At 37.4% G+C, this 15,920-nt stretch overlaps 3 protein-coding genes across 3 annotated transcripts; 2 read left to right on the forward strand and 1 right to left on the reverse strand.

Moving 5' to 3' along the window:
* Nucleotides 1-6,470: 6,470 nt before the first annotated feature.
* LOC113312731 lies at nucleotides 6,471-6,986 on the reverse strand. Its single transcript, XM_026561469.1, has one exon. It carries the CDS (start codon nucleotides 6,984-6,986, stop codon nucleotides 6,471-6,473), a length of 516 nt encoding a protein of 171 aa, XP_026417254.1.
* Nucleotides 6,987-10,032: 3,046 nt separating this feature from the next.
* On the forward strand, nucleotides 10,033-13,167 carry LOC113310954 (protein IQ-DOMAIN 1-like). The gene is made up of 6 exons (XM_026559777.1): nucleotides 10,033-10,193; nucleotides 10,551-10,648; nucleotides 10,738-11,058; nucleotides 11,231-11,458; nucleotides 11,836-11,955; nucleotides 12,173-13,167. Exons 2-6 carry the CDS (start codon nucleotides 10,577-10,579, stop codon nucleotides 12,848-12,850), a joined length of 1,419 nt encoding a protein of 472 aa, XP_026415562.1. The 5' UTR covers nucleotides 10,033-10,193; nucleotides 10,551-10,576; the 3' UTR covers nucleotides 12,851-13,167.
* A 112-nt stretch (nucleotides 13,168-13,279) lies between these two features.
* LOC113310955 (exonuclease V, chloroplastic-like) lies at nucleotides 13,280-15,914 on the forward strand. The gene is made up of 7 exons (XM_026559778.1): nucleotides 13,280-13,960; nucleotides 14,037-14,141; nucleotides 14,328-14,449; nucleotides 14,561-14,710; nucleotides 14,863-15,016; nucleotides 15,090-15,166; nucleotides 15,264-15,914. The coding sequence occupies exons 1-7, from the start codon at nucleotides 13,598-13,600 to the stop codon at nucleotides 15,514-15,516; spliced, it is 1,224 nt and encodes a 407-aa protein (XP_026415563.1). The 5' UTR covers nucleotides 13,280-13,597; the 3' UTR covers nucleotides 15,517-15,914.
* The last annotated feature ends 6 nt before the right edge of the window (nucleotides 15,915-15,920 follow it).

Raw genomic sequence — 15,920 nt, forward strand, 5'->3', positions numbered from 1 at the left:
TACATTTTTTGGTTCAAAAATAGTCAACCAAATGGTTAACCATATGATCACTTTCATATCAACCATATTCTTCTTCACCATAACTAGTTCAAATGACTCAAATGAAATAGTTAGAGTTGTTCAATTGCTTAGATATTATATAAACTACACAAGATACAATCGAAGCAAAAACGGTTTGATTCACTCGAATCGGTTCATGAACTTTATATCCACGGTTTGCAAAAGCATTCCTTAGTTTATATAAACATGAGTTCAAGAACAACCGATTTTAGATATAACCTACTCAAGTTTGCGGACCGGGTTCGCGGACTTAAGCTCACGGAAGGAGTTCACAAACTCCAGCAGAAATTCTCGGGTCGAGAACTTCCGCCAGTTCGTGGACTTGGCTCACACCACATTCCGTTTCTCTTGATCAACAAAGTTCGCAAACTTTGGTTCAAGGAATAAGGACTTATACATATATGTGTTTCCACAACAATGCTTATATCCTACCAATGGTTATGTAATCTAAACTCTCATTTCAATCATTGAAACATTCTCAGAGAACGTTATATAGTCGTTATTCACATACCATTTTTCGTCAGAGCAATTTTCAAAGTGGTTGAAACATAACATGACATTCGTCACTAGGTAAAGATGAATTTGGCTAAAGCGAAAGCTTACCAACACATATTTCGAGAAATAGATAGGCGAAATAAACTCGGCTCGAAATAGCAAATGTGTATAATCTAAGTCTATATAGCAAAACGACTTTTGTCTCAAGATAGGAGATAAATAGACTTTTGAGTGATAGATAAGTTCAAGTATCCACATACCTTTTAGTCGATGAAGATCCACCGGTTCCTCGAGTAGTCCTTCGTCTTGTATGATGATTGCCATGAAGTTCTTGAGCTCAACCACACTTTCTATCCTAGTCCGAGACCTTAGCTATAGTAGACTAGAAATCAAGACTTATAGTTTTGATCACTAACATTGACAAACATGCTTGAGATAAAGTTCGACCGAGCAATGTTCTAAGAAAAACTACTCATATATTTAATATGAAGATCGGTTGGTCTACCCGTGTATATTAAAATGGTAAATACTTGGATAATTTGACACACTCCCTGGCGAAAATGGACAAAAATATATCTCTTCATATCATTGATGTTGAAAAAACATCAAGAAACATATGTTGAAAGAATTAGATAAGAACCACGCATTGCATGTTCCATATATGGATGAAGAGGAAAGTTAAGGAAAGTTATAAGAAAGTAACCAAAATTCTTAGATAAACTTATAACATTATGACATAGTCTTACTGGATGACCTTGCCTGAGATGTATATATTTTTGTTTCAACATTCAACTGTATTATTACAATATTTACAGGAAAAGAGCACAGCTGAATCTTTCCCTTAACTATCGGCCCCTAGGGATATCAAAAATGCGTTTATATTTCCAGTCTCATAGGTGAGATAGAGGGTTTGAAATTTCATTGAATAACTTGAATAAAGGCATGGATTTTTTTTCTTCAGAACATGCCTTTCGAGAAGTTTACTGTTGAGTAGTGACGCTTTTGTGTTGTTGGTATATATCTTGGGTTTCTTATCTTGTGGGATTAGTGATGACATCATAAACACCTTTTTTTTAAACTATTTATCATTTTTGGTATTTTTGATGGTGATTTTTTGACAAGGACCTAAATTGTAAAATCACTATGCCTTGGTTGCAAAAGTGTAATATGATAATTGTTGACCAGACATCAGAATCAAGGATTTGTATCTACAACTTGTATTCCGAAAGAGAATCATTAATGCATATCTGACCTCCGGTTTAACCGTCGGAATACATATATATATGTATATGGAGTAATTTAGTACCAGTATTGTACTCTCTTCTATCATGCTGATTAGACAGCTCCTAAACGGATTGACCGCTAGTATAGAGCAATATTGTCCTCAGGTTTCCACTGATGCTGGTGACAACTACCCTTCAGATGGTCTCTGCTTGTACAAAATATATATGCTACTGAAGGTGTGGTATTCAATACAGAGTCGTATCGAACATTGTCTCAATTCGCAAGCTCCCACGGCCGAGGTCCTTGAACATGTCATACTGGCACTTTCGTATTCAAATTGTCTGAATAACATCACGTTTTCTAAATTTGGAAATGACACGCTGACATAATTTAAAACCCTATATTATAGCCACATAATGGTTAGATCATCACTAGTAGCGTAAAAATTATGGCACCTTGGCCAGCTACGGCCAAGTCCATAACATGTATCACATCTATGAAAACAACTTGGATACAACCAAGGCCATGGCGCAGCTGCTGAAGCTCATAACTCCTTAGCTCATTAAGTCAAGAACAGACTTATGGCGTAACTGGAATTAGACCAAAACCATCGGCCAAGTCCATGGCATAATGCCAACTTAGCAAGCTACGACCAGGACCGTGGCATAGCCACTATCGCGCCTATATGCCATATACCTCGGAAAAGTTGAAACCCTAATTTCCAAGACCGTAATCTAACCTGATATGTCCAAAATCACCTTAGCCAGCTGAAACCAACTCCTCTGGGAAACTTCTTACAGCTCAAGCTCATACGACTTGGCCAGGCCTTGGCCAAGTTTTTGGCATAGCTGCCACAACTTATACAACTTGGCTAGGCCTTGGAAAAGTCTGTGGCATAGCCGCCACATCTTATACAACTTTTCTAGGCATTGGACAAGTCCGTGGAGTACCTCTCATGACCCTGTGGGACCTTGGACAAATACGGCCAAGTCCGTATCATAGCCGATACTATCTCACATACCACAAACGTGTGGTGTCCAAGTTTACAAAACCCTAATACGCTATTAGAGGTCACGGCTTAGAAGACTTAATCTCAACTTAGCTCCGGCTAATCTCAACTTAGCTCCAACTATCCTAGTTGAAATAAAGTCATGGTTAATACCTTGTGACCTAATAATTGGCCATGACCGTCCAAGTCTATTGAATCCTAAAACTTAGGACCAATCCTAACCTAGGTAGTTATGACTAATATATTATAATTCCTAAATCAACCACCTAGGTAGAGATAAAACTTCACGTCCACTCCAATTTCCATAACTAAATCGAGGCCAAACCCTAATTCTCGTTTATTGGCTATATCCAAGTCGCACTACTCTTATGCCCTAGCCGGATAACATCAAACCACGACCAAATACATGTGGCCCTAATCACCATGATTATCCACTAACACGCCACAATAATGTACACACTCTCTATACGTTTATGGCCAAAGTGAGATCTATTTATTTCGGTCTCAATCACCGTGAGTGGCCCTGAGCATATTATGCCACTTTTAGGCCACAACTTGCTATGTTGATTTTAGCGCCACCTTAGGTACATAGTATGCCACACGCCATCTTAGGTCTAGAATGTGCCACAACATCTCAAATAGGTCACAACTTGACTTATTGTGCCCATGACCAAGTTATGGCCCCACCATTCCCATCTCAGCTATTGTAGCTAAGGCCAAATGTACTAAGCCACTTTAAGGACGCAACTTGCCAGGCTAGCGTTAGCGCCATTTTAGGCCATGGCGTGACAAACCCTAGCGCCATGTCATGCCATGTTACACCCGCGGTCAAGTTAAGATATAACCTCAACTACTGTAATTAAGAAAAAATACGTTACAACATCTCTTGGATTTTAGCCTGCTAGGATAAATTTAACGCCACTATAGGCTATGGCATGCTAACCCTAGCACCGTTTTAGTCCATAACGCCACTCGTTATTTTATAGCTACAATTAAGCCACGAGCATATCATGATACATTCCATGCGGCTATTTAGCACTCCAATATATCACGTTAAGATTGTGGCTAACACATGACATATCTCTATTTCTATCTTAACTGCCATGTAAAAGGGTGAACATGTTATGCTACTTTTACGCCATTAGCATGCCAAGCTAATATTTGGCACTATAATCAACTATTAACGTGCCAAGCTATTTCATAGAAAACTTAATATGTTATAAACATGCCACAACATACGCTTTGGTGTCCTAGTTGGTCGTGGCCAAGTTGTTTTCACAACAACTCCATAAAACTCAAACAAACATGTTTATAAGACATGTGGCATGTAAACGGCTACGATTTAGCCAAAACCAGAGGTAGTACATGACTCCACTAATCCTACGAAACATCAAATACGTCACATGTGAGATTCTTCATGGGGTATTGGTCTGGTGGTTTACAACAACATATGGTGTGGCAATACCCCATGATGAGAAGTTACAAGTAGTGGTGACGATTATAGCAGTTGGAGAGATAATGGATGCGGTAAAAGGGGTTTTTCCAGAAACTTCCCTAAGTATCTCACCTTACCTCTATATTCTCCATCTATCCATAATCTCACAACCTCCACTACTTACGAGAAAAGTAATGTGTATCCTAAATACTATAAATAGGCCACTCAGCCTATTAGAAAACAGAACAAGCCTACCATAACCAAAAAGCTCTGTTATTCTTCATAGTTTAATACCCAAATACATAATTTAATACCACTGCAATTTCTTCTCTCCTCGTGACCGAAGCAGGACGGAACGGATACTTTCGTGGTTTAGGCTTGTCCTGTTCGATTTTGGTTTTCGAACCTAAAGAGAAAGTACCACAACAGTGCATTAGTTTTGCCTAAAAGTAATTTTTAGGTACTAACATGTATGTCTGCAACTCTCAACATTTCTGCATAGTCTTGAATTCTCATTATCTCTGTAGTATTCATTTTTGTTTTGTATGGTTTGACTGTTCTCTGGAGTCTTACTTTGTTATTTCTTGTATTTCTGCTGCTTGCATTTCCATATATTGAGTTAATCTGTCTAACTGTTTTAGCACGACGTATATCAGCCTGGTGCTTCCTGCAAGAGTATTTGTTTTAGTATGCGGCGATTCGGTCATGCATAGCTTTTTTGTGGTTATCCTTCTTTTTATTTGGCGCTGGTGGCTTTTTTTTTTTGTGCGTTCGTTGTCGTATCCTTTGTTTTCCTCCCTGCACGAGCGACAATGTGTTTTTTGTCAGTCCATCCAATATATATGTTACTTGTTGTATGTCTAGACTTCTGGTTTGCATGTTTAAAGTGTTTATCCAACTTCCACTCTTTTTACTGGTGATTCTTGTCGATTGATCTGATATGGAGGTTCTGATGGGTGTATGCCGCTAGTTGTCGATGTCTGCATCATCTTATATATATATAGTGGATTTTTAAGAGCATCTCCAATGTAAGGGGTCAAGGTCATCATGGGTAGGGGACTTATTAACACTCTTTCTTGTATGGATCATAAATGACAAAAAATAATAAACTAAGATAAACATTTCCCCCTAAACTTCATCTCCAATCCCCAAGATCTTATTTAAGAAATTTTATTTAAATTTAGAGACAAAACGATGATATGTACTTAAGACCCAAGGTCACGAAGAAAGTCTAATCCAGACTTTCTCCTTTACCCCACTTAACCATGCCATCTTTCTTTATGACCTTGACCATTGCATTGGATATGAAAATTCAGTGAACAAGCTTAAATCCTAGGTATCATGTTATTTTAAGACCCTTTACCCCTTGCATTGGAGATGCTCTTATGGAATTTCTCAAATTTTGAAGATTTTTGCATGCCTTCTTGTTGGTGGTGTTACGACACCATACTGGTGGTGTTTTTTCTTGATGGTTGTTGTCCTTCTTGGCGTGTCTATTATTTAGTTCTTCGCCAAAAGATAATAAATCATATAGTGTTTTAGTGTTGTGTATGTGAGGTACATGAAACTTTGTGGTTAGCTTACACCTTCCTCGTTTTCACAGTACTGAAAGTTTGATATAACAATTCTCCCGTGGTTATTTCTTCGGATTAGATCTTCCAAGTTGGCTGCTTTCTCTCTGACAAAGGTTGTCCAAAGTATCTACCATTGAACAGAGAACTGGATTTAACTCAAATGAAAGTTAACAACTCAAATTCCATCTCAGACGATGATTATCACAAATAGATATTTGTGTCACAAATGAAAATATCGTGAATAAACTCCTACCTAATGACTTGGATCTCTGAAATGATCTCCATTCGATCTTTGTTTTAGTGAAATTTGTCATCCCCTTGTGTAAGAGATAAAATATAATTGCTAGCAATACGGGACAACACATCCAAGTATGACACTACTAAGTGCTAAGCTAAACACGAGTAAAGGAAGACATATAGCAATGAAACTTGGATTTGATTAAGAGAAAACCAACATGAGACCCTTTGCTTGAAGGCTAAGGACTTTTATTCATGTGGATCAAGAGACACCTCCTTTTTTTTTTTTTTTTTTTTCTGAATCATATAATTTTTATTTCCAAAGAATGAACTGAAAAATACAAAAGTTTAACAGCCAGAGCTTTTAAGTCTCAGCTGAGTAATAGCAAAATTAAAACTAAAGAATATCAATTAGGACCTATTACAGAGATACTAATTAACAAAATCTGAAATATATACCATCTTCCCTCTCCAGAACTCCAAGAAAAGTTGGTTTTGTATCATAGTATATCACCTCACCTCTTTCCAGCAGAGCTCCCTTTTTTGCCATTGTACCAACAGAGGAATTAATTTTTCTGTATGAATGCCTGAAGCTGATTGAAGTGATGCTTTGCACTATGTTCTTCCATCTGTTTACCACCATCCAGGGAATTTTGCCACTGTTAAAAGCCACTAACACTGCATTTGAATCCAGTCTGAAACATACATCTAACATCTTCTTACTCACAGCCCATTCACCTCCAACAATTAGTGCCATTACCTCAGCAAGATAATTGGTTGCTATGCCCAAACCACCTGATGCAGCACCAGCACAACTCCCATAATATGTTCTTTCCACAAAACCAAAACCATCCTTTCGTGGATTCCCTTTTGAGGCTCCATCACAACAAATAAACACTTGATGTCTTGCTGGTAAGGAAATTAATTCCTCTGCTGAGTATTGTATGTACATATGTTTTAGAATATTAATATTTATGAACTTGGACTTACTGCGCCTTACATATTATTTTCGAGCTTTAAAAAATATATGGAATATAGTATCCACATATCCGAAATATAGAAATCTACAGATAATAATATTTCATGCTGGAAATATGAACTGGAAATAAATGTTACGTGTTGTAGATATAAAATCTCACTATTGCATGCATGTTAGAAATATAAAAACATACATAAGATAACGACATATGCCCATTCATTCTAATGTGACAATTTATTTTAATTACAATATCTCTGATCGTCAATACGTTTATTAACCCAAATTATACACCAAAATATATTTAAACATCTAATATATGAAGTTCGATCAGTACTGATATGTACAAGGGTGCCTATACGAATGGCTCCAAGTTTTATAACCAACATTTCAAAATGGAAAATCTACAAAATAGCCTTATTATTTAGACCCGATTTACAAAACAATTATACTGTTAAAGACTATTAACAAAACAGTCACACTTCCGTTAAGTATAGAGTTAACTGATGACTCACGGTTAAATATGTTAATGTAATTATCTATGTATCCTTCTTATTTATCTCTTCATACATAATTTTAAATTTTTCCTTCATTATAGTAGTTTTGACGGTGGTGCTATTTGTAGGTGGTGGTGCCGCCGCTTACATATTGTTACATCACATTCAGGATCGTTAAATCGCATTCAGGATCATTACATCGCATTCATCCAAGGGTTCACCGCTACCCCTCTGGGGTTTAGCAAAAACTCTTAAGCTTCCACCACCACCACTATGGCGGCAACATCTTCACCACCTTAACCAATTAGTTAACGTGCCATGAGTTATAACCCCAAAAGTGTCACTATCCATCCATAAAAAACCCATCAAAACAAAAGTAACGCAAAAATCCCAAATAACAAAAATAACACAAAAATTCCCCAAGGTGTCACTATCCACCACCAATCACCACCAACCAGTAACACCATTATTAATCAACGGTAACATGACAAAACAACATCACTGCCACCATCATACCATCACCAACCAACAACACCATCATCGCCGCCACCACTACCATTACCAACCGCCACCACCATATCCACCATCAATATATACCAGCACCACCATCTCCACCAACCAGCACCACCAATCACCATCAGCTTCATGACCATCATTGCCACCACTAACTACCACTACTAGCAACCAACACCACATCCACCAACAAATACTAGCACTACCATCAACATACACATCACCACCACCAACCAACACCAGCACTAACCATAAACAGTACCACCAAAAATTTGGTTTCATCATAAACTTATTGTTCCATCATTAATCTTTGGTTTCATGATAAAAAAAAATAGGCAAAAATAAGTTGAAACCAAATAGAATTTGATGAAAACAATTTTGTTTGGGGTTTTTGTATTAATTTTTAAAAAAATGGGGTTTTTATATCAATCTTATTTAATACGGGGTTTTAATGGATATCAACATTTGAACGGAGTTTTCGTACTCCAAATTTGGTCACCTCGGTGTTTTTCTACTAGTTCTGATTAGTTAAATGAGGAGTGTATTTTGGGAAAGGGTATTTTAGGAAAAGTTAATACCGTTTTATTCAAAAATGTTAAATCGGATGGGAGTACAATATGACCATTTTGTGAATGAATTACAAAATTGTGGCCATTCTGTAATTGGCCCTTTCAAAATTTACAAGTTTAGACAACCCGACCAACCACTTTTACACTTTTACGGCCTTGTTTGGTAAAATTTATGATTATCTATTCATGATTATAGATAATCATAAATTCATAAATGATTTTGATATAATCATTTTAAAAATAAATTTTTCCAAACACTTTTTTTTTCAGATAATTGATTATCTTAGAATGATGATCTCAAAAAGGAGAGGAAAGAACGATGATTTAGGATATTTTTTTAGTTCTATGTTGTTTTTTTGTTTCTCTCTTGATAGTTTAGAGAAAATAAGAAGAAAAAATTTAAAATTAGTTCCTTAGAAAAAATAATTGATTATAATAAATTTTCAAAACAATTTTTTCCTGTTTATGAAAATAATGGATTTTTTCAATTATGATTAAATAAACAATTATTATAATGATTACCAAACGCATATAGAATCCATTATAATCTGCATAATGGATTATAAGTTGATAATCCATTAAAATAATGGTTACCAAACAGCCCCTACAGGGATCATAATTTAAATTTTCAGGAGAGCTTAGTAGGGGTGTCAACGGGTCCGGGTCCTCCCGGGTATCACTATACCCGGACCCGGACCCTATTTATAAAGGTCGGATCCGGGTCCTAACGATTCTGGGTCCGGTTCCTACACTTGTGGACCCAGAACCGGACCCGTTTAAATACCCGGGTACCCGCCGGTCCTGGGTACCCATTGGGTCTTAAGAAAACTATTAAAAAAACCTCAAAAACTTAATATTTGTCTCTCTTTGGCTTGTATTTAAATAACTTTTATAAAATTTATTATTATTTCTTATTAATGTACTAAATAAAGATTAAATGTAAGAGAAAAAATTAAAACGAGTAAAATATCAAAGCTAAAACTAGCAAAAACATGAATAAAAGTATGAATAAACGGGTACCCGATACCCGCGGGTACCCAACGGGTATTACCCGTTTGGACCCAGTTAGATTCGGGTCCAATCGGGTAATTACTCGTCGGGTCCTAAGTTGCTAATGGGTCCAACTTTTAGGATCCGGAACCGGACTCAAATTTACCGGATCCGGTTCCGGTTCCGGTTCCGGGTAATGGGTACCCATTGACAGCCCTAGAGCTTAGGGACTTGTGCACATAACTGAAACACATAAGAGGACTTGATTTGTATAGTAGTGAATCTATCTCTTCTGGTTCAATCAACGCTCGTTAAACGTTGCTTAACCCAAAAAGATTGGACCCACTTACAGAAAACACAAAACCCAGCTGTTCTTGTTCATCTCTCATCGCTCATTAAACGTTGCTTAACCCAAAAAGATTGGACCCACTTACAGAAAACACTTAGCTGCCCCAAGATCTGGTTTTATATAGAAAGAGAGAAAAACAAACAAACACAGACAGAGACAGAGAAGAGGTTTCCTCTTTCTCTGCAAAGGTTATCAATCTTTTTCACAGAACAAGTAGAAGAAGAAGATAGATTTCTTAGGGATCCGTTTTGTTTATCATTCACAGGTATTATTTCTGTTTTGTCATAATCTTTTCATTCCACTGTTGTTGCTAGATCTATGCAAATTTCAATGTATTTCTGAAAAATGATTATGTTGTTTTCGAGATCTTGCAATTTTACATCCCAGGGGTTGCTTCATTTGTTGTTTAGAGAGGGAATTTTTGTTAAAGATAGAATTTTTCAATGTGGGTTCATTATTGTTTGCATTGTTTTATCTTGGATCTGTTCATGTAAAAAGAATGTAGCTTTGAGCTGAATTTACTCATACATGCTTAATATAATTCCTAGTTTGTTCTTGGGTTTGCATTAAAAAATAAATGTGGTTGATTTTCTGATTTGAATTGTTGTAATGAATGTTAAAGGAATCAAATTGAGGAATGTAAAAGAGATGGGGAGGAAAAATTGGTTAGTTGCAGTAAAGAAAGCATTCAGTCCTGATTCTAACGAGAAGAGAGATCTGGTTAGAATTATTTCTCTCATTTCAATTTTAATAAAGGACAGTGTGTTTTGAACTTCTAACCGAGTTGTTAATTTGCTGTTGTTAATCAGAAAAGGAGTCAATCAAAGAAGAAATGGGGATTTGGAAAAGAGAAACACCGGGAAACAACCTCTACTTCAGAGGTAGAAACTGTCCAAGAGCCACCACCTTTGCCAGTAGAGGTGGTGAAACTGGAGGAGGTCGAGAATGAGCAAAACAATTATGGTCCTTCTGGTGCTGCAGCTAGCAGTTCTGCAGCTGAGGTGGCTGTTACTGCTCCTGTTCAGACAGCTGTAGAGGTTGTCCGGCCTACAATGATATCGCGTTATGCGGGTAAATCAGTGGAAGAGGTGGCTGCAATCAAGATTCAAACCGCGTTCCGAGGATATCTGGTATTACACTGGTCTCCTTTTAGGATTGCTTTGTCATTCTGATCTTGTAAAGAATCTGCATCGTCCCAAGTGGAAGTCTTTCTGTTAATTATTATTATTTTTTATTTTTTGGCAATGAATTTCTTAATAGTAAGTGGATTTTTTCATATGGCTCTTGTTTTTTTTTTGGCAGGCTAGGAGAGCATTGCGTGCTTTAAGAGGATTGGTTAGGTTGAAAACGTTGATAGATGGGCAATCCGTAAAACGCCAAGCCACAAACACTTTACGATGCATGCAGACTCTTGCTCGAGTACAGTCTCAAATCCGTTCAAGAAGGATCAGAATGGCAGAGGAGAACCAGGCTCTTCAGCGGCAGCTACAGTTAAAGCGCGACAAAGAGCTGGAGAACCTGAAAGCCAGTGTATGTGCCGCCCTCCATCCCTTTTCCGCCTTCCTCTTAGATGAATTAGTACATAGAGTTCACTTGTCCTGCGACCGTCACTCTTGGCTATTAGAATCTGCATAGCATCATGGGTTTGATAGTTTGAGCTATGCCCACATCTACTACCTGGTTTAGGCTTCCACCGTGTTTCTTATATGGGAACTTGAAATTTTATATCACTATGATAATCTCCATACAAATCTTCTTCCAGCAGTATTTTCGGTGAATTGAGATCGTTCTGAATCTTTTTTGTATTTCTTAGAAAGTACGTGGTTTTTCTTTTTTTTTTGATCAATAAGTTCTTGTGTTCGTTCTACATGCTTTTCATCTCTTTTAAACAAGCTTCTCTGTAACAGATGGGAGAGAATTGGGATGACAGTATTCAATCCAAGGAGCAAGTCGAAGCCAGCTTACAACACAAACAAGAAGCTGCCATGAGAAGAGAAAGAGCACTGGCTTATGCGTTCTCTCACCAGGTATCTTAGATTGCTTTTATTGACTGCTAATTCTTCTCTAGCTTAATGACCAAATACTTTTAACTTCCATTCCATTTTTTATGACTCTATCATCTCTTTTGTATGATTCTTAGCTGCAGTGGCAATAAGTTTAGTCATGACTTAAAAAGTTCTGTAGTTTTTCATTAACTTGGTAGTTCTCTTTTTCTACTAATCTTATCTGATGACTGCTCTGCAGCAAATGACAAAGAATTCTTCACGATCTATGAACCCAATGTTTATGGACCCAACTAATCCTCACTGGGGATGGAGTTGGTTAGAACGTTGGATGGCAGCCCGACCATGGGAGTCCAGAAGCACCACCACCGATAAAGAACTGAATGATCAATCATCTATGAAAAGTGTAAGTCGCAGTTCAATGGGTGTAGCAGATATAAGCAAATCGTATGCCCGTCGCGAACTCAAGGTGGACAAATTTTCACCAACAGCACAGAAGCCACTTCGCCTTTCACCTTCTACTCCCCAGTCCAGATTAACGACGTCAGGTGGGAAGTTAAATTCAGCAAGTTCAGGAGGAAACTTGTATGCCCAAGATGAAGATTGTAGAAGTACATTCAGCATGCAGTCAGAAAGGCCAAGGCGTCACAGCATTGCTGGGTCATCAGTAAGGGACGACGAGAGCTTAGCAAGTTCTCCTGCACTCCCTAGCTATATGATACCTACTCAATCAGCTCGCGCCAAATCCCGACTTCAAAGCCCACTCTCAGCTGAGAAAAATGAAATAACTCCAGAGAAGGGATCTTCTGTAACTGTGAAAAAGCGGCTATCTTTTCCAGCATCTCCAGGGCCACGGCGACATTCAGGTCCCCCCAAGGTGGACAGCACATCCATTAAGAATACTAGTGTAAACACATAACCTATTGCTGTGAGCAATGGAGGGAGCAATTAGGCTAGCCAAACTGAAAGAGGATGGAAAGACACGGAAAAACAGAGGGACAGTAGAAATGGGTTACAAAAAAAAAATTGTATCATTAGGGATTTGTATGGAGTACTTACTTAGTCTCTGAGGGGAAGAAGACCAAATTATGATTTATTATTGGGGTGTTTGTAGTTATGAAATTTCTTTCTTATTTTCTTCTGTTTTCATTTATAAAATTTTATAACCTAAGAATCTTTTGTCAAAAAAATTTGTATGAATGGTTAGAAATGAAATCATTCCCTTCATTTGTGATAGTAGACTTTTGTATCTCCTCTTGCCTTGTCCAAAACAGATGGTTGAAAACAATCCCTAGACCTAATACAAGCACGCTAACAGGACCTGATTTAGTACCAAATTCCTCTGCTAGAAGAGGAAATGGCAGCAAGATCAAGGGTTGTTAAAAACTGATTGTTTTGTTTCTGCATATATTTATGGCACCTTATCTCTGTAACATCATTTTGAATCAGCATTGACCCTCAGAGTTCATCAATATCTTCCTGGCAGCCAGAGAAACATTTTCCCCAAAATAAATAAAGAATATTCAAAGTAAAAAGAATAGAAAATAGTTACTCGAAACCTTCACTCGAGGCGTATCAGAGAAGGGCCACAAGTTATACCGGTATAAATCGTCAACGGCTAGTTTTGCCGTCCTTTCATGAGAAATTGAAAACCCTAAAAAAAAAAATGACAGAACCAATTCCACCAAATTCTTCTCCTCCTCCATTGATCCCAATTGAGATCATAAGTGAAGAAGAAATGGCTCTCATTGAGGCTGCCTTTGCAGCTACCACAAAGTATCTCTCCTCTCGATCTTCTTCTTCGACTTGTCAAATTCAAAGAAATGGAAAATCAGTTGAAACAATCACTCTTCATACCAAGAGGAGATTATCCGGTTGTTCTGAATCTGATAAAAATATCACAAGTACAGATATTGAAGATTTGGTGGATAACTCAAAAAATCCCCAGAAGAAACTGAAAGTATTTGAAACGTTTTTACATAGATTTCGAAGGAAAAGAGGTCTTGCAATTACAGATATCACTGCTACGGTTGGGGCTCTCTCTTAATTTTCGTATCTTCTATTTCAAATTGAATTGATTTTAATTCCTGATTTTTGAATTTTAGGAATGGTGTGAAAAACAAATGGAATTTGTTCTTCTTCGTGGCAAGCCAAAAGCCACCAGAGCTATGGAAGCAGGTACGGCTCGTCATACAAAACTTGAAGAAGAGGTATATAAAGCTAGCTCTAGACAATCTTTATGTGATTTGATTTGTTTCGATTTATGTATGGATCTTTGTAATTTGACATGATGGCTAAACGGGATTTGTTTCTTTCATGATTCAAACAATAAATTTCTTTTTATGTTCGATCACTAGTTGTCATCGCGTTTATTTTTAATGTGATGTGGGAAACAGGTAATAAAGAGGGTGGAAGTTCGTGTAGAAGCAGCAGAAGATGCTTGGGCAGTTAGGTTAATGAATTTCATTGCCGGCACGAATCAACTAATGTTTCAAGGGTTAACGCGCGAACTGCCAGTGTAAGTAAGTTCAGTGGTTTCTCACCCATATGTTTGTTTGTAGACGGAGTTTGTTGGATGGGATCCAGTGGATAGTAATATTTATAATTATCAGTTGTCCTTCAATTTCAGAATAGGTTGTGTACAAGGTGTTTGGATGGTGGGAGTGATTGATGAAATCCGAATGCCAGTAACAGATACTTCTCGAAATCCTATTTTTGTTGACACAAAAACTCGTGTTCGACCTACACTTCCTTCGGGACCGCAAACAAGGAATGGAAGGTAAGAGTTTTCTCCCTCCATGTTATTTACACTGTTTTTTAAGGATATGAACCCATCAATATCTATATTACTTACTTCGAAAGTCCAATAGGCTTTATCACACACAGTATAATGATATCAACTAGAACTTGAAGTGCAATTTTCTTTTGCAGGCTTCAGTTAATGTGTTACAAGTATATATGGGACAGCTTGGTGAAAGATAACTTCAATGCAAGAAGTTTCTTAAGCTTTTTTGGGTTGAACCCTCACTACACTTTATCTGAAGAAATTCAACAGCACACTTCTAGCTCTGGTTTTCCTGCAAAGGTGAATTTAAATTTTCTTCACTCTTAATTGTGTTGTACCACTGATCGACACTTTGCGTTGTTTCCATGAGCAGACCCTCGAGGACTTGCTTGCATATTTCAGAAATACATGTTCTGTGCTGCCTCTGGCAAACGAGCTGCTTCTTTTAAGGTGATCGAGTATTACAGTATATTATACAGGAAACAATATACTGCATCTCACACATTTGTCAGTGCACTAACAATAGGACTAATATTTCTTTTTGCAGATATGAATTCCAAGGAGATCAATCGTTGTTGGGTGAAGACAATTTCACATACGATCATGCTTGGCTCACGGGTCAGATCAAATACTGTCTCGAGTTCTGGTTGGGAGAACGAGCAGCTGGTTTTGTTCCTCAGGAGGAACGTTGGAAATGCAGATCTTGTAAGTTTGCTTCCGTGTGCTCTAGTTATGCTGCTGCTGATATCAGAAGTATCTATAGAGGAGATCAAGTTGGCACCATTTCCCCATCCATTTAATTTCAACTGATATCGCGTAACATTCCTTTAGTTATGCTGCCTCCAATATGAGACTATTCACCCGAGAGAAATTACAGATATCAGATTTTTCTGCTGTAGTGTATTTGTCCATGTGACTGCAAACCGCCATGGCGCATTTGCCAGGGACATGATTAAATGTAAATATTTACATGTTTTCTCAACGATATTTTTCAGGGCTTGTAGCTTTCCTATGTTCAGAATAACTAGTAAAATTGTTAAAATATACAGTTTTGTTCCATGAAAACTTTATTTAAAATTGTCAAAAAAGATACATCTCCCCTGATCTGACGTAACTCTATACCTACTATCCACAATTTCTCTTTCCCTTTGAGTTGATACAGTTCATCCCAGTAAGCAAAACTTCTAAACTAAGTTACCATAAC

Source organism: Papaver somniferum, chromosome 9 (assembly GCF_003573695.1).
Source record: "Papaver somniferum cultivar HN1 chromosome 9, ASM357369v1, whole genome shotgun sequence".
Classification (NCBI taxonomy): domain Eukaryota; kingdom Viridiplantae; phylum Streptophyta; class Magnoliopsida; order Ranunculales; family Papaveraceae; genus Papaver; species Papaver somniferum.

Excerpts from the sequence above, each read along its gene's own strand:
- LOC113312731 (XM_026561469.1), bottom strand. The coding sequence starts at position 6,986 with ATGTACATACAATACTCAGCAGAGGAATTAATTTCCTTACCAGCAAGA.
- LOC113310954 (XM_026559777.1), top strand. The coding sequence starts at position 10,577 with ATGGGGAGGAAAAATTGGTTAGTTGCAGTAAAGAAAGCATTCAGTCCT. Across the intron at positions 10,649-10,737 it reads CTAACGAGAAGAGAGATCTG|AAAAGGAGTCAATCAAAGAA; the intron begins GTTAGAATTATT and ends GTTGTTAATCAG. Across the intron at positions 11,459-11,835 it reads TGGAGAACCTGAAAGCCAGT|ATGGGAGAGAATTGGGATGA; the intron begins GTATGTGCCGCC and ends TCTCTGTAACAG.
- LOC113310955 (XM_026559778.1), top strand. The coding sequence starts at position 13,598 with ATGACAGAACCAATTCCACCAAATTCTTCTCCTCCTCCATTGATCCCA. Across the intron at positions 15,017-15,089 it reads GCTCTGGTTTTCCTGCAAAG|ACCCTCGAGGACTTGCTTGC; the intron begins GTGAATTTAAAT and ends TTCCATGAGCAG. Across the intron at positions 15,167-15,263 it reads AACGAGCTGCTTCTTTTAAG|ATATGAATTCCAAGGAGATC; the intron begins GTGATCGAGTAT and ends TTCTTTTTGCAG.